This window comes from Cetorhinus maximus, chromosome 24 (genome assembly GCF_964194155.1).
Source record: "Cetorhinus maximus chromosome 24, sCetMax3.hap1.1, whole genome shotgun sequence".
In the NCBI taxonomy this organism is placed as follows: Eukaryota; Metazoa; Chordata; class Chondrichthyes; order Lamniformes; family Cetorhinidae; genus Cetorhinus; species Cetorhinus maximus.
In genome coordinates this window covers 8,774,493-8,801,785 of record NC_135902.1, presented here as the reverse complement: position 1 = coordinate 8,801,785, position 27,293 = coordinate 8,774,493, and the positions used below count along the sequence as shown (strand labels likewise).

General features: G+C 44.3%; 1 protein-coding gene across 1 annotated transcript in view; it reads left to right on the top strand.

Annotated features, from left to right (window-relative positions):
• dnah9 (dynein, axonemal, heavy chain 9) overlaps nucleotides 1-27,293 on the top strand; it is a 563,627-nt gene that overhangs the window by 103,967 nt on the left and 432,367 nt on the right. Inside the window, exons 20-27 of the mRNA XM_078570706.1 lie at nucleotides 1,252-2,122; nucleotides 3,122-3,252; nucleotides 4,021-4,147; nucleotides 13,161-13,313; nucleotides 14,805-14,930; nucleotides 16,080-16,319; nucleotides 19,516-19,676; nucleotides 24,330-24,486. Of these exons, the coding sequence (XP_078426832.1) occupies nucleotides 1,252-2,122; nucleotides 3,122-3,252; nucleotides 4,021-4,147; nucleotides 13,161-13,313; nucleotides 14,805-14,930; nucleotides 16,080-16,319; nucleotides 19,516-19,676; nucleotides 24,330-24,486 (1,966 nt within the window). The remainder of the gene's footprint in view (nucleotides 1-1,251; nucleotides 2,123-3,121; nucleotides 3,253-4,020; nucleotides 4,148-13,160; nucleotides 13,314-14,804; nucleotides 14,931-16,079; nucleotides 16,320-19,515; nucleotides 19,677-24,329; nucleotides 24,487-27,293) is intronic.

Below are 27,293 nucleotides of genomic sequence, written 5' to 3'. Positions count from 1 at the left end.
ATTCAAATGTGAATCTTGAAACATGTGCAGTATTTAATTTTGTGGTAGTAAAACTTAAAAGTGACCCCCTCAAAGCTCCACCCCACACCAGACCCCCACACCCACACCCCCACACACATCCTATGTCCCACACCCCCACGCACTCCCCACCCCCTCAACTACCCCCCCCACCCATACCTTCTCACCTCACACCTCACCTCATTCTCCCATTCCCACCACCTCACCTCACTCCCATGAATCCTGCCCCCGCACCTCAACCCCCACCACCATACACCCCCACCCCCTCACCTCAGCCCCCATCCCCACCCCCACACAACCCTGCCTCCCCCACCCCTACGCATACCCACCCCCCCACCTCAGCCCCCCACCCCCACACAACCCCATTCCCTCACCTCAGTCCCCCATCCCACACATACCCACGCCCTCACCTCCCACTCCCCCCACCCTCACACCCTCATCCCCCCACCCTTACATACCCCAACCCCCCTCACCTCGCCCCTCCTCCCACACACTCCCCAATGAGCCAGCATCCAATTAGCTCTAAAATCATTAAGGGACTTAACCAGCTGTCGAACAGGTCTTCAATCAAGAACATGCTCAGTCGCTGCTTCTGACCTTCGGGCACTTTGTGGTATTTTTTTGGCCGGCTTTTCAAAATCGGAACCACAAAGCTGCAGAAGATCAGGAGCAGCGCCGGAGCAGCTCACTAAGCTGAAAAGCCGACTTTTTAAAAAATGGAATTCTCAGGCCGACGGTTCTGATTTTTAAAAAAAGCAGTCTTTCGGGTCTGGGTTCTCACTCTGGATGCCGTTACAACACCGAGCTCAGGCCCCTCCCCAACACACACAACCAAGCCACCGGGCCCAGGTGTTTGGCACCCTCTGAAGCCCCCTCTCCTGGGTTCTGATTGACAGGGTTAGATGAAGAGGGATGGGAGGTTTTTTGGTGGCAAAGAACAATTGAGCCTATTTCTGTGCTACAGACTCGATGTAACTCAATGTGAATCCTCTGAGGGTTGTCACAGCTCCAGTGAAAATAACCCCAGTATCTCAAGTCTCTTCCCAATAACTATAGCTTCTTGCTTATTGATTGTTCTGGTGAAATCTATGCTGTATTAACTCTATGGTCTTAATGGCCTTTCTTGAGCCTGTAGTTGTCGTCTATGCATCAAAGTGAACAGAAGCTGCAGTGTTTTCTAAAATAATATTGAACATTGTCTTACTACGTTGATTTATTGTTCTACTTGATCAGGTTCAACAGTGCACAGCCTTACCAGATGTTGGATGTTGTCCACTGCCAGATTAGCCAAATGGAAGCCACCATGGGCACCAATAATGAGTCTGCCAGTTTGTTTGAGGTTAACGTACCAGACTACAAGCAACTGAAACAGTGCAGAAAGGAAGTATGTCTTCTTAAAGAACTCTGGGATATGATTTTTCTCGTGAATTCAAGCATGAATGACTGGAAGACGACGAAGTGGAGGGAAATCAATGTTGAAAACATGGATATGGAATGTAAGAAGTTTGCTAAAGACATTCGTGCCTTGGATAAGGAAGTAAGGGCATGGGATGCTTTTACTGGGTTGGACAACACAGTGAAGAATATTTTGACTTCCTTACGGGCTGTGGCGGAACTTCAGAACCCAGCTATTCGGGACAGGCATTGGTATCAACTAATGCAGGCTACAAATGTAACATTTACAATGGATGATAGCACAACTCTAGCTGACCTTTTGAAACTGAACCTGCACAACTTTGAAGATGAGGTCCGTGGAATTGTCGACAAAGCGGTGAAGGAAATGGGCATGGAGAAGGTATTGAAAGAACTGAACACAACCTGGAGCAGCATGGAATTTCAGTACGAAGGCCACTCACGCACTTCTGTTCCATTGCTCAAATCCGATGAGGAGCTTATTGAGACCCTGGAGGACAACCAAGTCCAGCTGCAGAACCTGATGACTTCCAAGTACATTGCCTTCTTTTTGGAAGAGGTATCTAGCTGGCAGAAGAAGCTGTCTGTAGCTGACTCTGTCATTTCAGTCTGGTTCGAGGTGCAACGCACATGGTCACATCTCGAAAGCATCTTCATTGGGTCTGAAGACATTCGATCTCAATTGTCCGAGGTATAAAACAGTTTTCAAGAAAAAATTAATTTCTATTTTTAAGTGTGATGAAACAATTAAAACTTAGATTTGCATTTGAAGTTGTGATTCTAAAATTGCAGGTCTTGATTTCTGAGTTGAGACAAATGATTAGAAAGTGTGGAGAAACGAAGTGATTTGCATGCCCAGATGTACAAATCACTAAAAGTTAGTGAGCAAGTATGAAAAGAAATCAAAAAGGCCAACTGAACGATGGTCTTTATCACAAGGGGGCTAGAATACAAAGCAGAGGAAGTGATGCTGCTGTTGTGTGGAGCTGTAGTCAAACCTCACGTAGAGTACTGCATTCAGTTTTGGACATCGCACCTCAGGCAGTATATAAAGGTCATGGATGGGACACAGAGTAGATTCACCAGAATGATACTCGGGCTTAAAGGGCTAAAGAGTTTAATTATGAGGATAAGTTGCATAAGCTTTGCTTGCATTCCCTTGAGTTTAATAGGTTTTGAGGGGGTGATCTAATTGAACTATTCAAAATGATAAAGGAATTAAGGCAGATACAGAAAAAAAATTCCTCTGGTTGGGGAATCCAGTACAAGTGGGAGCAATTTTAAGTTGGAGTTAGGCTGTTTAGGAATGAAACCAAGAAGCAGTTTTTCATACAATGAGTAATAGAAATCCTGAACTCTTCACCCAAAAAGTTTTGAGTCAATTGAAATGTTGAAGACCGAGAATGACATATTTATGTGGTGAGGATATCAAGGAATATAGATCAAAGGTAGCTAAACAGAGTTGAGGCAAAGATCAGCCTTGATTTAATTGAATTGCAGGAAAAGCTCGAGGGGCTGAATGGCCTACTCTTGATGCTTTGTCCCTGTTTGTCAGGGACTTTGTAGTCATAGATTGGTACCAGAATTATACTTCTACTTTTTTTTTTAAAGTTGTCTTGCGGGCGAATGATGATACAATAATAAGTACAAATGTATGAGAAAGTTTACTATTGTCCTATATGCCATTTAGGATTCCAAGCGCTTTGATGGAATTGATGTAGATTTTAAGGAACTGGCTTGGGACGCTGAACGAACTCCAAATGTAGTGGAAGCTACTAACAAAGCAGGATTGTGCGAAAAGCTTGAAGACATCCAGGTCAGGTAGATCATACCATTTTTATTTTGATTGAGTGAACTAAAAAAGGACTGAGGGGTATAATGAGAAATTGGGCCGGCCTGTTGATCTGTCAGAGAGGCCCTTTTGGGTCCATTGACATTTTCTGACCCTTGTAACTTCTTGGGGTTGAAAATCTCTCGTGGCTGCATTCTAGTCATCAGGGCTGAGATGTTCCCACGCAAGAGCTCTGTCACTGTGCTAACCCAGGTTAGAGGGGCCGGAGGAGGTCCCTCACAGGATTAAACAGATAATGCAAGCAGCAAGAGTGGGAGTTTGCAAACTTTCTCCAAACGACTTGACATAATGTGTACTGGGCCTAAGGATAAGTGTCCTGGTTTCATTGGTGTCCAACTTGGGTCTTTGCAAATTTTGAGGGAATACCCTGACTAGATCAGGTGAGATTAAATGGTAGTTTTTTTCAAGGCTGTGGACTTTTAAAGAGCTGGTGCATTTTGGGATATTGATTTTCCTATATGATAAGTCTATCTGCGAGGCCCACCAAACTTTGAAAACCCCTGGATGTATGCTTATTACTTGGCTGCCAGGGAATGAATTAAGTTTCCATTACAGAGCCCTGAAGAATGTAGATCCTATTTGAATGTTGACAAATAAACCAGCTTGGGCCAGGACAATATGGAAAATCACTGCACAGGGGAAGCCTGCAACAAATACATGGGTTAGATTTACTGCCCATTGGTCAAATCACAAATAAGACTTTTCATGCCTTGTTGATTTTTCTTTTCCCTGCACAGACTGGCTCTCTGTGAAAAAGCACTGGCTGAATACCTTGACACGAAAAGACTGGCATTCCCCAGGTTTTATTTCATTTCCTCCGCTGATTTGTTGGATATTCTGTCCAATGGCACCAACCCTCATCTGGTGAGTGGCGTAGATCACAAAAGGCTAAAAATTAGTATTGGTAATCTCATTGTACCAACACCTCAAATTCCCCTCTCCACAATGGTAATTGATGTACTAAAACCACTCAAGCAGAGCTGACAATGACTTCCAGGCAAAAATCATTTGAAAAAATAAATCGCACTGTTGTGTTAACTTGCTTAAATGCAACATAATAAGGATTATTGGATTATGATCAGATATCAATTTGGAAAATAGTTTGCTTCACTGGCCTGGCTATACACAGGGGCTATCTTAATTCAATTCACAGCACTCTCATTCCTGAAAAGATTGCGGGTGCAGGATGGCAATGTTGAGGTGTCAGCCTTCAGATGAGATATTGTTTTAAGGCCTATCTGCATGTTACAGGGTTTCAATGGCTGGTAAAGGTGTTAGTGCGCTAACCAAGAAAGACCTGGGGATCTGCTGGGGATCTGACCACCATTGCTCCTTTACCCAACATTAGCCATCAAGTGCAGATTAACTGTCCTTTCACCTCATTGATAACTGTAGCATCTTACTGCGTGAAAAATGACTGTTGCACTTACTATATCGCAATTACTTGCCATGGAGGGAGTGCCATGAAGGTTCTCTAAATTAATTCCTGGGTTGGAGGGATTGTCCTATGAGGAAATACTATATAGGCTGGGCCTTTATTGTCTGGAATTTATAAGAATGATAGGTGATCTCTTTCAAACATACAAAATTCTTACAGGGAATGACAGGGTAGATAGAGGAAAGATGGTTCCTGTAATTGGCTGGGGAGGTCTAGAACCAGGGGAAACAGTCTCAGAATAAGGGACAGGCCATTTAGGACTGAGATGAGGAGGAATTTCTTCACTTAGAGGCTGGTGAATCTTTGGAATCCTCTGCTCTAGAAGGCTGAGGAAGCTCAATCATTGGGCTGAATCTTCGGCTTGGTGAGCGGGGGCGGGGCCTGCTCGCTGAGGCATTAAAAGACATGTGGTGACGTCGGGGGTGCATCCTGATGTCATGGCGCGTCATTCAGACTTTCAGTTTGGCGGGCACGCACCCGAATCAGCTGCGTGCCAAAGGCCTGTTAAGGCCATTAGTTATAACTCGTTAAATTAACAAGTGGGCTGTTGAGTTGAGTGGTCAGGTGATGCCCGAGGATGCTTATCCTTTGAATTTTCATCTTTACAAATAAGCAGAGGTGCCTGAAACAAAACAAATCTCAATTAAAATAATTAACGGAGCTGCCTTAAGGTTGCCGGGCAGGCGAAGAGCCCTGGCGGCCTTCACGTTTTTCATGGAACCTCATCCACGGGCGGGATGAGGTTTCATGAATGATTATAAATTTTGACAAAAATTTTTGTTGAAATTAGTGCACATGTCCCAGCTCTTGTGACAGTTTCAAATGAGGGAATATGTCATAAAATTTTTCTCGCCATTTCATTAAACTTTTTGAACTTAAAACTAATCTCCCTGAGACACCTCTGTGCCTCAGGGAGATTTCTGCACTCTTCTGTGTGCATACGTGTGAAAGAGCGCACTCCCAAATCAGGCAACCCCTCCCCCTGCCCGCACAAGGAGCGCACAATTGGCCCACCCACGTAAAATGGCGGCGCGGACCCGATCAGGGACACCGATTGGGTCTGCGCCCGCTCCCGCCCAGCCCGCCCGATAGGCAGAAAATTCTGCCCATTGAGTATGTTCAGGGCTGAGATCGATAGACTTCTACATATTAAAAACATCAAGGGAGACAGGGATAGTGCAGGAAAGTGACGTTGAAGTAGAAGATTGGCCATTACCTCATTGAATGGCAGAATGGGCTCGAAGGGCTGAATGGCCTACTCCTGCTCCTATTTCTTATGTTCTTAGGATCACTGCATTCTAAGTAATTCATTTTATATGAAGCACTTTGGAGATTAATAGAAATGTGATTAGATACCTTATAAATGCAAATTCTCCTTTCAATATAATTTCTGATACACAGTAAAATGTCAAGCTTCAGTAGAGAAGCTCATCACCCACTATTCCTTCAGATGTTTACTTTGGAATGAGAGTAGGCATTCTGGAGAGATGGACTTAAAGGGGAGCTCAGCGACAGGACAAATCTAATGCAAAATGTGTGAAGGTATCATCATTAACTTGGGGGAGGCATGAATTTCAACAAGAATGTAAATTTCGACTGCCTCTATAATAGTTAGTTCAACTGCAATTCATAATTCTCCAGAATAATGTACCCTATTGATTCTTCCCCGACTCCCCACCCCAAGGATCAACATTCCTGGTTTAAACAAATGTATTAAAAAAATAAAAGACAAAAGGATGTTGCATTTACTTATAATTATTTTATAATGATTCAATTTTAAGATTGAGTGTTGGAATGGCTCCATTGTTAATCGTAGTTAATTAATATATTTTTGCCAATAATGAGCCAGATAAATAAAAGCCCATTTATCATTGCTGTCAAACAAACCGATATATGGTGATTTGTTTCATTGAGTAACAGGACAGTGAAAAATGTTGAAAAGTATATCGTCTCAGTCTAAAAATGAGTTGATGCAAGCTAACAAGTCAATAAGCCGTAATAGGGAAGCATGATATGTGCCATTTCTTAGCAAGAGAAAGGAGAGGTTCAGTTTAAAATGGTTTCCCAGCCTTTGTGAGCCACAGAGAGCACCAAACGGAATGATTATGATTTCTGTTATTATCCTCTGCCCAACTGACAGGCTTCCAGCTGCAGAAGCACAAGTCTAGCAAGGCTGTGCACACTTAGAATTATAGTAGAGTATGCTTATCAAGCTTGTTGCTTAGGTTTCCTTCTCCTTAGTGCAGACCCTGAATTTGTAAATCAGCCTGAATTGGCTTTTTTACACGATCAGAGCATTTTAAGATTTATTGTCAGAGCAGACAGCATAGCACATTGGAGTTGAAATTGTGGGTCTACAGAGAGCTTGTTATAGTTTAGCTTTCCTCTTATCTGGCAGATTTGTGATCTCAGCTGCGTTAGTTGAGCAGCAGTTGTGAAATTCTGAAAAGAGGTACACTTTCTCATTCTACTGAGACTTATAGCTTGTCATGAGAGAATTAAGCTGGCAGAAGTTAAATCCAAATTCGGTGGATCCTCATGTAGAATCAGTGGGAAAACAGCTACTATTAAACAGAACATATTGTGGAACCCACCTGCTGGGAAAGACACTTGCACCCCCTCATTGAATTATGAGACGAAGTTCACAATGCATAAGCTACATCTAGATTTATTTTAGCAAAATACATAAACTTCAGTGGAGAGTGGAGCACAGTGCTGAGATGGTTTAGTTTCAGGTTCCAATATTTACGATCAGATGATTAACAAAGCCCTGTAAAAGACAATGGAGTGCAATAACTTGTCCCTCTTAACGGGAATAAAAAACAAAAATGCTGGAAAAACTCAGCAGGTCTGAAAGATCATTCCTGGGATCATTCTCGTGAACCTCCTCTGGACCCTCTCCAGGGCCAGCACATCCTTCCTGAGATACGGGGCCCAAAGTTGCTCACAATATTCTAAATGTGGTCTGACCAGAGCCTTATAAAGCCTCAGCAGCACATCCCTGCTTTTATATTCTAGTCCTCTTGAAATAAATGCCAACATTGCATTTGCCATCCTAACTACCGACTCAACCTGCAAGTTAACTTTAAGAGAATCCTGGACTAGGACTCCCAAGTCCCTTTGCACTCCAGATTTCTGAATTCTCTCCCCATTTAGAAAATATTCTATGCCTCTATTCTTCCTACCAAAGTGCACGACCTCACACTTCCCCACGTTGTATTCCATCTGCCACTTCTTTGCCCATTCTCCTAACCTGTCCAAATCCTTCTGCAGCCTCCCCGCCTCCTCAATACTACCTGTCCCTCCACCTATCTTTGTATCATCTGCAAACTTAGCCAGGATGCCCTCAGTTCCTTCATCTAGATCATTAATGTATAAAGTGAAAAGTTGTGGTCCCAACGCTGACCCCTGCAGAATTCCACTAGTCACCGGACGCCATCCTGAGAAGGAACCCCTTATCCCCACTCTCTGCCAGACAGCCAATCTTCTATCCATGCTAGTACCTTGCCTCTAACACCATGGGCTCTTATCTTACTGAGCAGCCTCCTGTGCGGCACCTTGTCAAAGGCCTTCTGGAAGTCCAAGTAGATAACATCCATTGGCTCTCCTTTGTCTAACCTACTCGTTACCTCCTCAAAGAATTCTAACAGATTTGTCAGGCATGACCTCCCCTTGATGAAACCATGCTGACTTTGCCCGATTTTACCATGTACTTCCAAGTATTCTGAAATCTCATCCTTAATAATGGACTCTAAAATCTTACCAACGACCGAGGTCAGGCTAATCGGCCTGTAATTTCCCGTCTTTTGCCTCACTACCTTCTTAAACAGGGGGGTTACATTAGCAATTTTCCAGTCCTCTGGGACCCTCCCTGACTCCAGTGATTCCTGAAAGATCGCCACTAATGCCTCCACTATCTCTTCAGCTATTTCCTTCAGAACTCTGGGGTGTAATCCATCTGGTCCAGGTGATTTATCCACCTTCAGACCTTTCAGTTTTCCTAGCACCTTCTCCTTGGTAATGGCCACCATACTCACCTCTGCCCCCTGACTCTCTTGAACTTTGGGGATGTCACTCGTGTCTTCCACTGTGAAGACTGATGCAAAGTACCTATTCAGTTCCTCCGCCATTTCTTTGTTCCCCACTACTACTTCTCCAGCGTCATTTTCCAGCGGCCCGATGTCCAATTTTGCCTCTCTCTTACCCTTTATATATCTAAAAAAACTCTTGCAATCTTCTTTTATATTACTGGCTAGTTTACCCTCATATTTAATCTTCTCCCTCCTTATTTCTTTTTTAGTTGTCCTCTGTTGGTCTTTGTAGGCTTCCCAATCCCCTGGTTTCCCACTGCTCTTCGCCGCATTGTATGCTTTCTCTTTAGCTTTTATGCTGTCCCTGACTTCCCTTGTCAGCCATGGTTGCCTTGTCCTCCCTTTAGTATGCTTCTTCTTCCTAGGGATGAATTTTTGCTGTGTCTCCCAAATTACTCCCAGAAACTCCTGCCATTGCTGTTCCACTGTCTTTCCTGCTAGGCTCATCTCCCAGTTAATTCTGGCCAGTTCCTCCCTCATGCCTCTGTAGTTGCCTTTATTCAACTGTAATACCGTTACATCTGATTCCAGCTTTTTCCTCTCAAATTGCAGGGTAAATTCTATCATATTATGGTCACTTCCTCCTAAGGGTTCCTTCACCTTTAGCTCCCTTATCAAATCTGCCTTATTACAAATCACTAAATCTAGAATTGCCTGTTCCTTAGTGGACTCCACCACAAGCTGCTCCAAAAAGCCATCTCGTAGACATTCCACAAATTCCTTTTCTAGGGATCCACTACCAACCTGATTTTCCCAGTCTACCTGCATATTGAAATCCCCCATGATCACTGTAACCTTGCCTTTCTTACACACCTTTTCTATCTCCTGGTGTATCTTGTGTCCCCACATCCTGACTACTGTTCGGAGGCCTGTACATAACTCCCATTATGGTTTTTTCACCTTTGCGGTTCCTCAACTCTACCCACACAGATTCTACATCATCTGACCCTACATCATTTCTTGCTATCGATTTAATTTCATTTCTTACTAACAAAGCAACCCCACCCCCTCTGCCAACCTGCCTATCTTTTCAATAGGATGTATATCCTTGGCTATTTATCTCCCAGTACTGATCCCCTTGCAGCCATGTCTCCGCGATGCCCACTACATCATACCTGCCAATTTCAATCTGCGCCACAAGCTCATTTACCTTATTTCGTATACTGCGTGCATTCAGATACAACACCTTCAGTCCTGTATTTCCCGTCCTCTTTCTCATTGTCGTCCCTTTATCTGATGTGCTTGAAGTTAGATTCCAAGCCCTTTCCAAACACTCTGTCCTATTTTGTGTTCTGGAGACTTTAATAGCCTCTCCTGGGCTCTCCTTTCTTTTCAATTTTTTCATAATTTTCCATGAAGTTGAATCCACCCCCCCACACGCTAACCTGCTGCTTTGTTTCCCATTAGTCATGCTTCTTGGAGTTTTACCCTTCCCTTCCCCACTACTTTCTAGTTTAAAGTCCTGTTGACCAGCCTATTTACCCTTTTCGCTAGAACATTGGTCCCAGATCGGTTCAGGTGGAGACCGTCCCAACGGTACAGATCCCTCCTGTTCTAATACTGATGCCAGTGCCCCACGAAATGGAACCCCTCTTTCCCGCACCACTCCTTTAGCCACATGTTTACTTCCCTTATTCTCACGTCCCAATGCCAATTTGCACGTGGCTCGGGTAGTAATCCGGAGATTATAACCCTTGAGGACCTGTTCTTTAATTTAGTTCCTAGTTCCTGATAATCCCCAAACAGGTCCTCTTTCCTAGTCTTACCTATGTTATTTGTCCCGACGTAGACCACAACAACAGGATCCTCCCCCTCCCTCTCCAATATCCTTTCAAGCCGGTCAGAGATGTCCCTCACCTTGGCACCGGGCAGGCAACATACCATGCGGGACTCTCGATCCTGCTTACAAAGGAAGCTATCAATTCCCCTAATTATAGAATCCCCTACAACTACTACTTGTCTTTTTGCTCCCCCCTCTTGAATGGCCTCCTGTGCCACGGTGCTGTGGTCAGCTGGCTCATCCTCCCTACAGCCCTGTTCCTCATCCACACAGGGAGCAAATACCTCGTACCTGTTGGACAAGGTCAAGAGCTGAGGCTCCTCTGTTCCTGAACACAGGATCCCTCTACCTGCCTCACTTGCAGTCACACCCTGCTGACCCTGACCACTGACCGGACTTGAGGTATTTAATCTACCGGGTGTGACCGCCTCCTGAAACAAAGCGTCCAGGTAACTCTCCCCCTCCCAGATGTGCCGCAGCGTCCGGAGCTCGGACTGCAGCTCATCAATTCTGCACCGGAGTTCCTCCAGCAACCAACACTTGCTGCAGATGTGGTCACTGCGGCTCGCAATGGGATCTGCCAGCTCCCACATCATGCAGCTACAGCACATCACCTGCCCAGCCATCTCTACTTAGATAATTAATGTATTAATTAGCTTTGCAGTGTTTTTTTTTTCAAATTTGGTGCAGATTTCCTACCAACCAATCAGGTCACAGCTTTCCTGTGACATCACTTTTTCAGTTTTGGCTTCAGTTAGTCTGTGCCCCGAGGTCACTGCTCCAGTGCTCCTTCTTCTGTGTCTGCTCCCTAGAGACAAGGCCGCGAATCCTCGAGGTAAGCTAGATTTATACTCACCGCTCCGGTGCTCCTCCCTCCGAGTCTGCTCCCAGGATTTACTCACCAATCAGATGCTTTTTCTTTAAAATCTACTTTCAGAAGAGTGTCCCTCGCAGGTCTGGTGCACTCCTGAAGGCACTGCCTCTTCCTCTTTTTTTTTAGGTTTGAGGAGGAGGGAGGGATGGAAACACGACAGTAATGTAATGTTTGGGGCTATTCCGTTCTTTGACAGTGGGTCCTCCTCGATTCCCTCCTGAGTCGCAGTGGCTGCGATGATTTCTCCCAGAATGCTTCAGTCACTTCTCACCAGCGCCCTCTGTTAGATGCCCTTCCCCCTGCTGAGTGCAAGAGTCCTTCTCCTCGATTCCGTCCTGAGTCGCGGTGGCTGCAATGACTTCTCCCAGAATGCTTCAGTCACTTCTCACCAGCGCCCTCTATTGGATCCTTTTTATTAGCATGTCCCATCTCGTGTGACATTGCCAGATGAGGGGGGCATGTTAATAATTTTTATATTTTTCTATTTTTAATGTTTTTTACACTGTCAGTGATCTCCCTGAGATGGCACTTAGTCTCAGGGAGCAGTGTGTTCTTTCGTGCGCATGCTCGAAAGAGCGCACTTTGACAGATGGGGAATCCCTCCACCCCCCCCCTGCACAGGAAGCGCATGGTGCTTCCCGTCGGGGAGGCCGCTGAGGCCCGCCCACTCAAAATGGCGGCGGGCCCCGTTTCGGTGGCAGAATTCGGCTGCCCGCCCGCCGCCGAGCCGGTGGGGCCCGCCCGCCCATCGAGGTAAGAATCCTGGCTTCTGTTCTTATTTCCGACTTCCAGCCCCTGCAGTATTTTGCTTACCTCTTAACAGGGAAATTGTGTTGGCTTTTTAAGATCTGCTTAAATCCCAGAGCATTTAATTAGCTTGACCGTTATTTCTCAGAGGAAACTTTTTCCAAAGCCACATGAGGGTGTTTGAGAGGACCAGTGAATACAAATTGGCTGGGCCAATTTGATAGGCATTTGCCATGAAAACCTGGCGACAGAAATATCAGTTAGATAAAACTCGCAGCTTTGAAGCATACCTTTGGGGTGTGAAATGAGATGTGACAGCTATAAAAATGACACATCGCTCTGCAGAAATGAGGCTTTAACATGCAACAGCCGTAGGGAAATTCAAAATCGAATGTGAAGCAAAAGTGACTTGTCAGGTTCGGGATGAGATTCAGGTCATGTGTTCAAGACAACTGATCAGATTAGGCCATTATTCATTAGAGTTTAGAAGAATGAAGGGTGATCTGATTGAAACGTGTGAGATTCTGAGGCCGCTTGACAGGGTAGATGTTGAGAAGATGTCTTCCACTCGTGGGGGAATCTGGAACTAGGAGACATGGTTACAGAATAAGGGGATACTCATTTAAAACGGAGATGCAAAGGAATTTCTCCTCTCAGAGGGTAGTGAATGTCTGGAATTCTCTACCCCATACAGTTGCGGAGGGTATATCGCTGAAAGTATTTAAAGAGGAGGTAGGTAGATTTTTCAAATATCGGGGGGTTGAGGGCTATGAGGAGCTGGCACGACAGAGGAGTTGAGGCCTGGAGCTGATCAGCCATGATCTTATTGAATGGCGAGGCAGGCTTGAGGGGCCGAATGGCCTACTCCTGCTCCTATTTCTTATGTTCTTACGTTCTTATGATCAGTACTTTCTTTCATGTGTGCCCTTGAAACACGAAATCTGCAGGTTCAGCGTCACTTGTCCAAACTATTTGACAACATGGCGAACATGAAATTCCAGACTGAGGCAGACAATCAACCAATGAAAACGGCTTTGGGGATGTACAGCAAGGAGGATGAGTATGTGGACTTCAAAGAGCCATGTGACTGCAGTGGGCAGGTAGGAAAAGCATATGTTGTGTGTCTGATGAAGGTATTTAATTGCCTCACATTTAATAATAGGAATGGGAACTGATCTAGCCATGGAAGCATGCATTCCAGTAAATTAGGAAGCACACCTTGTCTTTGGATCAAATCGCAGAATATGTTCTACTCCTACACAAATGGGGTTGCATTGAGTATTATAACTGCTACAGTGTGCTACGGCCAAAGAATTGCACCATCTCTCTCCTCCATTTGCCTTCACTTATCTCTTTTGAATTGTGACACAATGAATGTAGCAGATACTGATTTAATGTTGTTTCTCGATGCCACTAAAACAATTTGATTTGTTATAGATAGTGTCCTTAGCACAACTTTTTATCAATTATACATATATTTTTCTTTTGTAAAAACATTGTTACCTTTTTTAAGGCTTGTCCGTGACCAGGAACTGGTTGCACTCTTTGTGTTGTCATGTCTTCTGCAGTTCCATCTCCAGGTTGTTGGTTTACTTTGCAGGGATTTTAATCTCATGCCAATGATCCAAGTTTTCTGTAGTCAAACATTTCAATTATTGCCCCTTATCTAAAGAAAGATATGCTAACATTGGAGGCAGTCCAGAGAAGTTCACTAGGTTGATCCTGGGTATGGAGGGACTTTCTTATGAGGAGAGGTTGAGTAGGCTGGGCCTGTACTCATTGTAGCTTAGAAGAATGAGAGGTGACATTATTGAAACATGTAAGATTCTTAGTGGGCTTGACAGGGTAGATGCTGAGAGGTAGTTTCCCCTTGTGGGAGAGTCTGGGACTAGAGGGCATAATCTCAGAGTAAGGGGTTTACCATTTAAGACAGAGATGAGGAGGAATTTCTTCTCTCAGAGGGTAGTGAATCTGTGGAATTCTTTACCGCAGAGGGCTGTAGAGGCTGGGTCATTAAGTATATTCAAGGCTGAGATAGGCAGATTTTTAATCAGTAAGGGAATCAAGGGCGATGGGGAAAAGGCAGGAAAGGGGTTGAGGATTATCAGATCAGCCATGATCTCATTGAATGCCAGAGCGGACTCGTTGGGCCAAATGGCCTACTTCTGCTCCTTTGTCTCATGTTCTTATTATGGCCTTATTGTTGCTTCTGACCTTCTGTTAACTCTGCTGCATAACTCCAGCCTGGACAAGCTTGCATTGTGACTTGAAACCAAGCTGTGCCAAGAGATGCTTGGTTAGTTGGACACTACTCCCATAGCCAACAGTGGAAGAAAAGTGCGATTTATTAAATTTCATGGGTGTTAAGCCTCTTAGTCTGAACTATGAAAGCTGGTGGGACTCATTACATCTAACACATTGGAAAAGTTGAGCTCGACAAATTTCTGCTTTCGTTGTTTTCTAATTCTCACTGGCTATTTCTCTCAGGTTTCAAATTCCCTACTATCTTTTAGGCATTGACCTGATGGTTTATGGGATTGTGGCCTTATTTGCATCATACTGGGGGACATTTTATTGACTTTCACTCCTAGGTTGAGACCTGGCTGAATCGAGTGCTTGATTCCATGAGAGACACAGTAAGACATGAAATGACTGAAGGTGTGGTGGCCTATGAGGAGAAGCCAAGAGATCAGTGGCTTTTTGATTACCCAGCCCAGGTAAGTCAGAATGAGCAAGCTGTGGGTCTGATCCCTGCCACCAATACTATTTGACCTTCTGATTGCATTTTAATCATCGTACCAGATTTCTATTCAGCTAACAACAATTTGGCTCTAAGACAATTGATAGATAGATTTTGCCTTTATTGCCTGGGCGTGTAATGTTTTCTGAACATAGGGAAGATAATAAGGTGGACAGAATCACATGCTGAAAAACAGAGCCTGACTGATTACTCTTCCATTAAATTAAATTGATGGAAATTAGATGGTCTCTGTTAATGGCACGTGATTCTTGGCATCCAATTTTACTCCCTGTGCCCTGCCCAAGTGACACTCTGTAAGTGGGATTGAAATTTCTGCCGATGTCTAATTACTTAAAAAATCACACAGCTGAAGTCACCTTAGGTAGTCACATTTTGGGGTGAAATTTATTTCAGTGTTATTCTTCATGTGATGGCTGGGTCCAGTCAGCTGATCATTGGTTCCCATTTAAAGCTACATAAACATTTAAATAGTTTATTGCTTTGATTAAAATGGAACACCACCTGAGATAATCTATAACAACATACAAAGACTTATTTATTTTCATTTTTGTTTATCGTTTTATCCCCACCTTTTATCCTATTTTCAATATTTTTTTCCTACCACCATTCCCTCCCCTCACCCCACTCCCACAAGGGCCATCTGTCACTTGCTCATGTTGTTCTTTCCAGAGTGCTTACCCTTGCCCTGCTATTATCACATTCTGCTTTCTGACCTTAATGCCATCATCAGCACCTCCTTTAGCCAGTACCACTACCATTAACACCTCTTTGTCCTTTTGTTTATGACATCTTTGGCAATCTCTCCTTTGCCCCCACCTATCGCTGGCCTTCTATCCAGCTTCACCTGCTCCACCCCTTATACAGTATAAATTTCATCACATTTTTACTTCTCTAGCTCTGAATAAGAGTCATACGGACTCGAAACGTTAACTCTGTTTCTCTCCACAGATGCTGTTAAACCTGCTGAGTTTTTCCAGCATTTTCTAGTTTTTGTTTCAGATTTCCAGCATCCGCAGCATTTTGCTTTTATACAAAGACTTTAATCTTTATATTAGCACTGCCAGGGCAGTCTACTTAAAGTTGTCCCCGTCCTTTCTTGAAACAGGTAGCGCTTACTTGCACCCAGATTTGGTGGACTACAGAGGTTGGCATTTCCTTTGCCAGACTGGAAGAAGGGTATGAAAATGCCATGAAGGACTATTATAAAAAACAGGTGAACCAGCTGAACACACTCATTACCATGCTCGTTGGCCAACTGTCAAAGGGCGACCGGCAGAAGATCATGACCATCTGCACCATTGATGTCCATGCCCGCGATGTTGTCGCAAAGATAATTGCTCAGAAGGTTGGTGGTGGTGTTGAGTGGCAACAAAGTAATGACTCAACTTATTAAATCTCACTTCAATTTTCATCACAACGTTTTTCACTTTCTTTCATATGAAGCATGTGTAGCTTTTTCCTTTTCTCCTGTAATTATGAACATTTACCAGTAGCCCCTTCATAGCATGAAAGAACCCAGCCTCTGGTTCAGGCTAGCCACCATGTATCAGTACCGGTCCCAGCCTGGATAAATGGGGAAGGTTAGTGGCAGGAAGGGCATCCAATTGTAAAACTATTCACCAAATCCAAAAATGATGCTTGATACAAGGGGTGATGAACCACAATTGTGTTTTATCTCATATGAACATACGAAATGGGAGCAGAAGTAGGCCATTCGGCCCCTCGAGCCAGCTGCGCCACTCATTAAGATCATGGCTGATCTGTTTGTTTATCAAGTTCCACTTTCCCACCTACCCCCCGATAACCTTTCACTCTCTTGCCTATCGAGAATCCATCTACTTCTGCCTTAAAAATATTCACTGACCCCCCCCTCCACCGCCTTCTGAGGCAGAGAGATCCAAAGTTGCACAACGCTCTGAGAGGAAAAATTTCTCCTCATCTCTGCCCTATGAGGACGACCCCTAATTTTAAAACGATGCCCTCAATCCCAAGGCTGGTGAAGTATTAAACTAGACACTAATGATTTTCTGGATACTAGGTTTATTTACAGAATGCAGCACTGCATATGCCTGCCTCCTATCTACCAACCCAGTGTCATAGCAGTCTCTCTTTATAAGTGCTCAAAACATTTAATTAAACGATGCCCTTCACCTGTGTATCTTAACAATATAAGTACAATATCATTAATATTGTGGCCACCCGAATAACATTGTAACATTGGAAAGGCTGAAAGAGAAAGGAAGTAAGAATAGGCCTTCACATGGTTCAGCAGAGACGGCTAGAGCTGGACTGAAGTCAGTAGGGGTAATTTTTACCGCGAGGGCAAAATCTTCTGGTCGGTGTGCGGGAGTGGGCCCCACACGCCGAGGCATAAAATGACGCGTGGCGACGTCGGGCGTGCGTCCCAAAGTCACCGCGCCTCATTACGATCTTCAGTTCAGCAGACGCGCACCGGAGTCGGCTGCACGCCCGCCGAACTGTCAAAGGCCTAGTAAGGCCGTTAATCACTTAACTGAAGTAGTTGTCAGGGCTGCCCGTCCAACTTTAAGGTTGGCGGGGGGGCAGGCGAAGAGTCCAGGCGGCCTTCGCATTTTTCATGGAACCTCATCCACGGGCGGGATGAGGTTTCATGAAGGTTTTATAACTTTAATAAAAATTTTCATTAAAGTTCATTGACCTGTCCCAGCTCATGTGACACTGTCACATGAGCGGGGACATGTCTGAATAAGTTTTTCTATTCCTTTTTTCAAGTTTTCATAATGAAATTAATCTACCTGCGGCACGGAGCTGCCTCAGAGAGATTTCTGCGCTTTTTCGTGCGCTTGCGCAAAAGGAGCACAGGCCCCGACTCTCCCTCCTCTCCCGCCGCCCGCACAGGTAGCGCTGAGCACTTCTGGGTGTGCGTCACACTGGGCGGGCCTTAATTGGCCCTCGTGCTGGGAGATGCCAGACCATAAGGAGGTAAAAAATATGAGCAGAAATAGGCCATCGGCACTTCAAGTCTTCTCCACCGTTCAAAAAGATCATGACTGATTTCTACCTCAACTCCAACTACGCCCACTATCCCCAAAGCCCTTGTTTCCCTTTGTATCCAAAATTCTATCAATCTCTGACTTCAATATACTCAACGACTGGGCAGCCACAGCTCTCTGGAGTAGAGAATTCCAAAGATTCAAAACCCTTTGAGTAAAGAAATGTCTCTCTAACTTAGTCCTGAGTGGTGAACCCCTCATTCTGAGACAGTGACTTTTAGTTCTCGACTCTTCAGCCAGGGGAATAATCCTCCCAGCATCCTCTCTATCAGGCCCCATAAAAGTGATATGTTTCAATAAGATTGCCTCTCCTTTTTCTAACCTCCGATATTATAGACCTAGTTTATGATATCTCTCCTCATTGGACAATACCTCCAACCCAGAAATCAGTCTAGTGAACCTTCATTAAACTCCATCTAAGGCAAGTACACCCTTTCTTAGGTAAGGAGATGAAAATAGTACACAGTACCCTAGGGGTAGGATTTTTCACGAGGCGTGCAGGCACGTGCCTGACACGCCTGAGGGTGATATAAACCGTGTTGGTGTCAGCTGAGCGTGCCGACGTCAACGCACGCTCTCGCGATAGTTCAGTTGGTGGGCGCATACCTGAGCCAGCAGTGCGCCCGCTAACAATTAAAAGGCCTGTTAAGGCCATTAAGTTAACAATTGTGCTGAATTTTTCATTGCCCGTACAACCTAACGGTTGACAGGCAGGCGAAAAGGCCAAGCAGCCTTTGCAATTTTTTTTTAGGAAACCTCATCCACGGGCAGGGTGAGGTTCCCTAAAGCAAATAAAAACAAAATAAAAATTTTACACTTGAATTAAAAACATGCCCCTGCTCATGTGACAGAGTCAGATGAGGGGACATGTTTTATGACACCTTTATTTTCTTCCCAAGTTTTTTTTTTAAACAGCGCTTCATCTCCCTGAAGCAGCTCCGTGCCTCAGGGAGATTGCGGTGCTCTTTCACGCACATGCGCAAAATCCGCACCCACCCTCCTACCCCCCACCCACATAGGCAGCGCTCAGCGCTACTGCTCGCTCCACGCTGGGCGGGCCTTGATTGGCCCACTCGTGTAAAACCACGGTGTGAAACCGACTGCAGACGGCGGTCGGCTTCCCGATCGCCCCCACCCGCCCCTGCCAAACACCCCGCCCAGGGGCAAAATTCTGCCCTAGGTGTGGCCTTACCAAGGTCCTATATAATTGCAGTAAGAATCTTTTGCTCCTTATGCTCCAATTCCTTGATAATAAAGGCCAACATACCATTTGCTTTCCTAATTGCTCACTTTACCTTGGAGGAATCCACCTATCGACCTGGAACTGACTGCTTTGAACCAGTCACAGTGCCACAGCTCCCTTCCCTTTCGACCTTGCAAATTTTCTTTTGTGTGTTATTGTTCACAAGGCTAGAAAAAGATCCCGTTCGCTTTGGTGATGTATTTTCGCTTTGAGTGCTGTGCACTCTTTGTGGAGTCAATTAATGGTTTATGTTCCTTTTCACGTAGGTTGAAAACTCTCAGGCATTTGTCTGGCTCTCCCAGCTTCGCCATCGCTGGGATGATGAAACAAAACACTGCTTTGCCAACATTTGTGATGCCCAGTTCTTGTATTCCTATGAATATTTGGGCAACACCCCTCGATTGGTAATTACACCACTGACAGACAGGTATGTTATTATAGGCTTAAAGTTTATTGCGTCAAGTCACAATTGTTTTGTTGCCCTGGATATTGAATGGACTTAGAAGCCAAGAAATTTGATGATCCCAAAATCCAATATTGCTTGTGCACACGTTCGGTGCTGGAAGTGCTCTACCTGCCCGATGGATAAAAGCTGAAGTATACGTGCTCAGGGTCCTAGCCTAAAGCAGGTGTTCGACCCTGTGCATATGCATGTAGGGTTCTGATAACAGTTTCACATCCTGTCCTGAAATTTGACTGCTCAGAATACAACCTGTCCCACGTCTGCTGCACTCAGGATAACTGGTCACCAAGAGAGGGAAGTGTAAAGAAAAGCTTTATTTGAATATGGAGCCACGAAGGGGCTTAAGTGCTTATCCTGGCTCCACAACAGTCCCAAGGATCCTTTCAGTCCCCTGCTCGGCCCCCTACCGATTGCCTTGCCCCATCTGACTGACTCCCTCAACTTGCAATCGCACCCCTGCCCATCTCAATCACCCTCTGTTGATTAGCCCCCTGCAGGACCTGCCGTTGTCACGATGCAGCCTAATTTCAAATATGATTCGCTGGTTAGCTGCCTGTGCACCTACAGAAGGTGCCTGCAGCTCGCTGGTCTAATTTAAGTGAGCTCTAGGCCCCAGATTGAGAGAGCCCTGGGCCTAACTGCCTAATATTACTCCCAATGATTCTTTCAAAACAGTCATTTCTGGAGCACAGGAAACCTATTGCGTTTGGTCAGCAATTACCTTGGACCCTGTTGACGCCAGCCCTTTCACTTGAAAGCGACTTTGGAACCAAGCAAGGTTGGTGCTTTTCAGGGTATATATTCTATACACCCATCAGCTTACGATGCAGGGTGGAGTGCCTCTTGTAAGGTTATTTTCAGTATCACATTTGGCTGAATGCCGGGAGATCCATCCATGAACCAACACTTAATTCCTGGCCTTCTCCACGCAGTGCACATGTTGTAGTAGAACACTGCGTCAATGCATCTCTGCCCAACTGTTTCTCAATTGTTATATTGTTTTACTTTTAGGCAGAGATTGATTATGATTAGAATTATGTGGGTTATGTAATTCTTTTGGACGTCTCTTTTGTATCTGATAATCCGAATAGATTCCTTAGTGTTCCAGTGTGTGCTGGCCCTGGATTTCTTGCCTAATACCCACACTTATTTATCATACTGACAATGTATTAATTTAATGTCAACTTGTTAGTATCACCTATACAGTTCAATAAGATTAGACCAGCTCTAACTCAATAAAGTGACGCCAGGGGTGCCGAGAAACTCATTTAAGTGAAGGAATTAAATTATTGTGAGTTATGATTTATTTCCTTGCCATGTTGCACTGCATAACTCAAAGCATATCCCATGTGAGAGCTGATATTTTATCTTTTTTAATACTTTTTCGCTTCGGGGGCAATAGCCAGTGTTTCTCAGCAATGATTAACTGCAACTTATTTGAAATGGAAATCAGAATATATTCCCGAAATTCCGAGCTACCTTTTTTTAATGTAAAGCGTGTGCCACTTTTTTAGCATTGACCAGCTTGTTTGCCAGTCCTACATGTTTGGTCTGCTCTTTGGCTTCGCTGTTGGCTAATGGGGCTGCACTGCACAAATTTGTGGTGCTGGGCCAGTGGCTCCTGTGAAGTGGCATCTGAGGGCCGTAGAGGCTGGGCCTTTAAGTATATTCAAGGCTGAGATAGACAGATTTTCAATCAAGAAGGGAAACAAGGGTTATGGGGAAAAGGCAGGAAAGTGGAGTTGAGGATTGTCAGATCAGCCATGATCTCACTGAATGGTGGAGCAGACTCGATGGACTGAATGGCCTACTTCTGTTCCTATGTTTTATAGCATGGAAGTATGAAATTATGAGAAAGCGTACAGGAGCTTTCAAGGGGGAGGAGAGGATGAGTTGGGGCTTTGTGCATAGCAAGTTATCAGGATAATGAGGGTTGTTTTTTAATTTCAATGTTTTTGGCTTGAAAGGCGAAATTAAACCTGATTTAACATTGCGGGGAATGAATTGACTTCATTAAGCAGTGACATGTGCGAGGATTGTTGCAAGTTTTAACTGTCATCTTATCAAAACAGTGGCTTCGAACTTGAGCCATGTAGCACCTATTTATCAGGCAATACGCGGCCTCCTAAATTCCCAAAACGTCAGGTAGGAAGCGCATGCAAGCCCTCGTCAGAGGTACTCTTGACCTTCATATTGGGTCAGGACAAATATAGTCACCTTTTACACACACCTGAAGCAAGCATTAGTCCCTTTGCAAATAAGGGGTCTAATGCCTTCTTGAGTATCCTGTTCAAACTGGAGGAACAGCACCTCATCTTCCGACTAGGCACTTTACAGCCTTCCGGGCTGAATATTGAATTCAACAACTTTAGATCTTAAACTCCCCCTCCCCGCATCCCCACCCCGTTTCTTCCCCCTCCCTTTTTTTTTTCTTTCAATAATTTATATAGATTCTTCTTTTCCCACCTATTTCCATTATTTTTAAATCTACAACTAATACCTTGTTAGTCTTTCCACCCCACCCCCACTAGGGCTGTACCTTGAGTATCCTGCCATCCATTCTTAATTAGCACTTTTCTTAAATAATATCACCACCTTCAAAACCTCTTTGATCCTTTTGTCTGTGACATCTTTTGATTATCTGCTCCTATCACTGCTTGCTTGTCCCTACAACCACCCCACCCTCAACTTCTCTCTCCCCCCGCCCCCCACCTTAAACCAGCTTATATTTCACCTCTCTCCTAACTATACTTCAGTTCTGTTGAAGGGTCATGTGGACCCGAAACGTCAGCTCTTTCCTTCTCCACCGATGCTACCAGACTTGCTGAGTTTTTCCAGGTAATTCTGTTTTTGTTTTGGCTTACCCTGAGACAGCCAGCACTAAGAATGGCTGCTGCTGAATTTTTAGGGCAGCTTATTTATCCCTCTAATGTTATTTTTTGGTGTAGCTGTGTCTTATATTGGGGTATGAATGCAGACATGATGCCTGCTTAACTTGAGGCTAGACAGCGAGTATTGTGAGCTGCACAGCAATGTAGAATATGAGAGAGGCATCATGGACAACCCTGAGGGTCTTTTTATCTGATGTCCCAGCAAATGGTCATTTTAGAACAATTAGGAACTTGAATATTGCTGAGAAGAAAAGCATGGTACCAACGCTTTTCATCTTACACTCATCAGGACAAAGCAAGAATGTCAAATTTCAAACGATCACAACAATTCTACGACAGGAGAAAAGTATGCCTGACGTGACACACCTTCATTTGCAGGGACCCACTCTCTGCAAACAAAAGGAAGATGCTGCGCCTTTGTTGAATTACCTGGGAGCTTGGGGAGCCTATAGTTTCCCATTGCTTTCTCCATTGTAATGCCTCAGCCAATCAGCGCTGGCTTGCCAACCAATTATCACACTTTTCTCCTGTAGTATAAATTGTTGTGATCATTTGAAATTTGGCATTCCTGTGTTTGTCCTGAGGAGTGCAAGTTGAAAAGCTTTGACAGCTTGTCCCTCTTTTCAGCCATAATCAGGAACCTTTATGGGTCTTTTTGTTCACTAGCACAAGGACACTCAGACCAATTTTAACAGAACATCACCATCCTCAAGCTGAAACCAGCTAACTCAGCACAGAACAACATCAAGCCCAGGACAGTGGTGCACTGTATACTTGAATACCACATCCAGCAAAGTACTTACCTGCTGAACAATGCCAGGAGCATCTGATCACAATGTAATCTGTAGCTACACCAAATATTCTCATCTGAAGCATGTTTCAGCGCTAATAATCAAATATTGAGAGTAACCATGTTTACAGTTGGTCACTTAGTTTTTGTGTGATAGAGATTAGGAGCAGAAACATGTCACAAATGGCTTTATGCAACAAAATTGACATTGCAGCTTGATACAGTGACTATTTTTCAATAGAAATATAATGATACCCATCACAAAAGTCAAGTATGCGTTTCTTCAATTGATTTTCATTCCACAATGGTCAGATCCTACAACAATGCATCCGAAACTTAACCAGATACTTACTGGGAATGTGTATTGTGAGAATATCCACCATTGCCACACTCTACCTGGTGGAGGAATAGCTGAGTGACGAGTGGCTACATCAGAAACAAGTCAGCTAAAGGTTTGGTTCTACTGAGACTTCACCACAATCTGCCTATATCAGAGTTATATATTGAAGGGTTTAACAGTCCAGTCTTTGTTTGTTTTCTCTCCCTATCTCGTTCTTTACTTTCCTTTGATGGTTCAGATCAAAACTCTCTAACACAAGAAAAATAAAGATGAGTGGGACCGTTTGGCCCAGTTAGCTCATCCATCCAAAATACATCTTGTAGCCTCCCAACTCCCATCTAATTATATCTTGAAGGAATCTGAAAGTTTTTACCTCTACTTACCCTGCCTGTAAGCCATCCTACTCAATCTTTGCATAAAGGAATTCTTTCTAATTTTGTCTTTCGTTTGTTTTTACCCATTTTAACTTTGTTGAAAGCCTTTGCCTCGACACTGAACACTATCTGCAGTGTCGGAAAGATTTGGTTTTGCTGCTCTTGTGGTTTCCCCCTTTTCTCACAGCTTGTGCTTGTTCTTATTCCTTTGACTGGCTTCAGGTGTTACATCACTTTGACCCAATCTCTGCACCTGACGATGAGTGGAGCCCCAGCTGGGCCTGCAGGAACAGGGAAGACCGAAACCACGAAGGACTTAGGCCGAGCGCTGGGAATCATGGTCTATGTATTCAACTGCTCTGAACAGATGGATTACAAGGTATCGGATCTCTATTGTAGTTTCACAGAAAATCTCACACATTTTGCAGAAACGTTATCCTGTGGTTAGTTTGTTTACCTGTTGTGGGTTTCATTGACCTGTCCGCTTCAGTTTATCTTTAGGGCATTGATTTTTACTGCAATGCTCCATGTTAAGTTTGCATAATGAGTGTCAATTTAACTGATTGAGGAGCATAAGTTGAGAGTGACTCTGATGATACCTGTAAGTGAGTTATTTTGTGTAGCGGCTGAACTTCCATATGGATGGGAGCCGCTTGTCTTTACATGGATAATAATAAATAATAATTTTGCAACATCAGCTATGAAGTTTTCCTGACAAAATCATATAATGTGAACCTTGCAATGTCACAAAGTGTTTGGAAATAAACCATCCTTTTAAAGGTGATGGTGATTCTATCTCTGCCAGTTTTATGTCGTTTGTGATTCTCCAGGATGTGAAACAGACTCTCATTTATGGAGTGTACCTGCACTCCAGATCTCCCCAAGCCACACGCCAACTCAGGGCAGTGGCCTGTCCCAACCATCCACCTTTCTAGCAGTTGAGCAGCCCGGGATGGTGGTTCTTCCATTCCCACCACCTTCCTCACAATGCAGTTCCTGGTGGGATTGGGACCACTGGAACCTGTCTACTGGGTTGCAGCTGTAATTGATGAATCTGTGAATCTGGAGAGTTGCTGTGGTGTTGTTTATTAGAGCTCCAGAAGGTTATCCTTCTGGTTATGATTTCCTCGAAGGGTTTTCGTAATTATGCTGCCTCCCCCAAGCCTCATACACAATCTGGCTCATTGTCATTAAGTACCATATATTCTGTGTGTAAATCAGACCTTCGTATGAGTTTATAACCGAGCAGTGTGCCCTATTCAGTGGTTAAAGTGAACATTTGGCACTTAAATGTGATACAAGTATGACTCCACTGATGTCATTTACCCTGAATACAAGGCCTTTAAAGCTGTGATCATGAGTCATTAATAATCTGCTTGAAAAACCCACCTCACTTACACACTCTGGATTGAGCCTTACCCTCTGTACCAGTGCAGTACATGAGCTGTGATGTTGGGCACTAACTCAGCCCTTGCCTGACTCTCTATAAGTGTTAGTTAGCAAGGAGGCCTACTTGCCACTTGACTTTTCTCCACGTGCCTGCTAGAGATTAGGGGCAGGCCCTGCACGCTGATGTGTAAAATGACGCGTGATGATGTTGGGTGTGCGTCCTGTAATCGCCCTGCCTCGCCATGTTTTGTTCAGCGGGCGCCTGCCAGAGTCATTAAGGAAGTGATTAAGGTCATTGTTAATGCTGCCTGTCCAACCTTACGGTTGGCAGGCAGGCGAAAAGACCAAGCAGCCTCCATGTTTTTTAGGAAACCTCATCCACGTGTGGGCCGAGGTTTCCTAAAGCTTTTATTAATTCAATAAGAAATTTTTCCTACATATAAAAACATGGCCCATCTCGTGTGACACAGTCACATGAGGGGACATGTTTAAATACATTTTCAATCCTTTTATTCCTTAATTACAATAGCGATTCAGTCTCCCTAAGGCAGCTCCATGCCTCAGGGAGATTGAAGCGCTCTTTCGCGCGCAGGCTCTCTCTCTCCTCCCTGTAGTGCTGAGCGCTACAGCTCGCGTCTTATGCTGGGCGGGCCTTAATTGGCCCGCCCACGTAGAATGGCGGCGCGGAGCCAATCGCGGGTGGCGATCGGCTCCACAACCATCCCACCCGCTCCCGCCAAACCCTCCTGCCGCCTGAAAAATTCAGACCGAGATGTGTATCCCTGACTCCCCGCTCCCCTCAAAGCATGAATAGGGAAGTTGTTTGAAACTATTTGGGGGGGGGGGGGGGGGGGTGGAGGGGAGTTGGGATGTTGGTGGGGGTGGGGAGGCGGTTAAATAAATCACTCCGCTCTGTGGCTCTGGCCATAGCTACTGTTGGCAGCTGAGGTATTGCAGGATATTTACTGGAGAGGGATATTTACATGTGTTGTATTGCTCTTGGTCCAAATTGAGCCAGGTTTGCAGTTTTACAAATGGACCTTAAACCCTATTGTACACCAACTACTTCAGTCTACAAATTGGTTATGTTACTGCGACATTCCTAACCCTGTACACCAATTATTATTAAACCTTTTTCAGTCTGAGCTGGCTAAAGTTATTCCAGAATATTTATTATGGTATATATGTGCAAAGTGTAATATGCCTTGATAATGGTCCAGTGGACAGGGTATACTCCCTCAAATCAAGTTGTTTGGAAACCCATTATTCCCGCGTCAAATGACATAAAGACAGGTTTTTTTATGCTGGAATGTAATTTTGAGTGAATCATGCAACTTGAAAGCTTCTATGGATTGAACAGTTAATTGCTAGTCAAGTAACCAACTCGTTGTTAAGCAAAAATGTTCCATGTTGATTCGTTGAAGCTTAAAGCGCTGACTTCCATGCAGATTATCAATACTGGTCCTCTTGTCTTGCCTCATCAGTCCAAAATAATTATATGGCTACATCATATACTTAAAGCTTCAGATATATTTTGACAACTCAATAGCCATTTTCATAATGCCTGTGATATCTTTTGGCATAATCTATCAATTGAGTAAGGCATTATGTGGTGAACAGACTGTTGTGAATACGAACTTGTTAAATCAGAATTAAAGGAGCAGCGTTGCCATGGTAATATGAGTCTTGCAGTACACCAGAATTTGGGAGAATAAGCTGTGTAATAACAGTTTCGGGACAAATAATCTGTGACATTCTTCTAGTTGTTGTTTTAATAGGCATTTGGCAATTTACTTT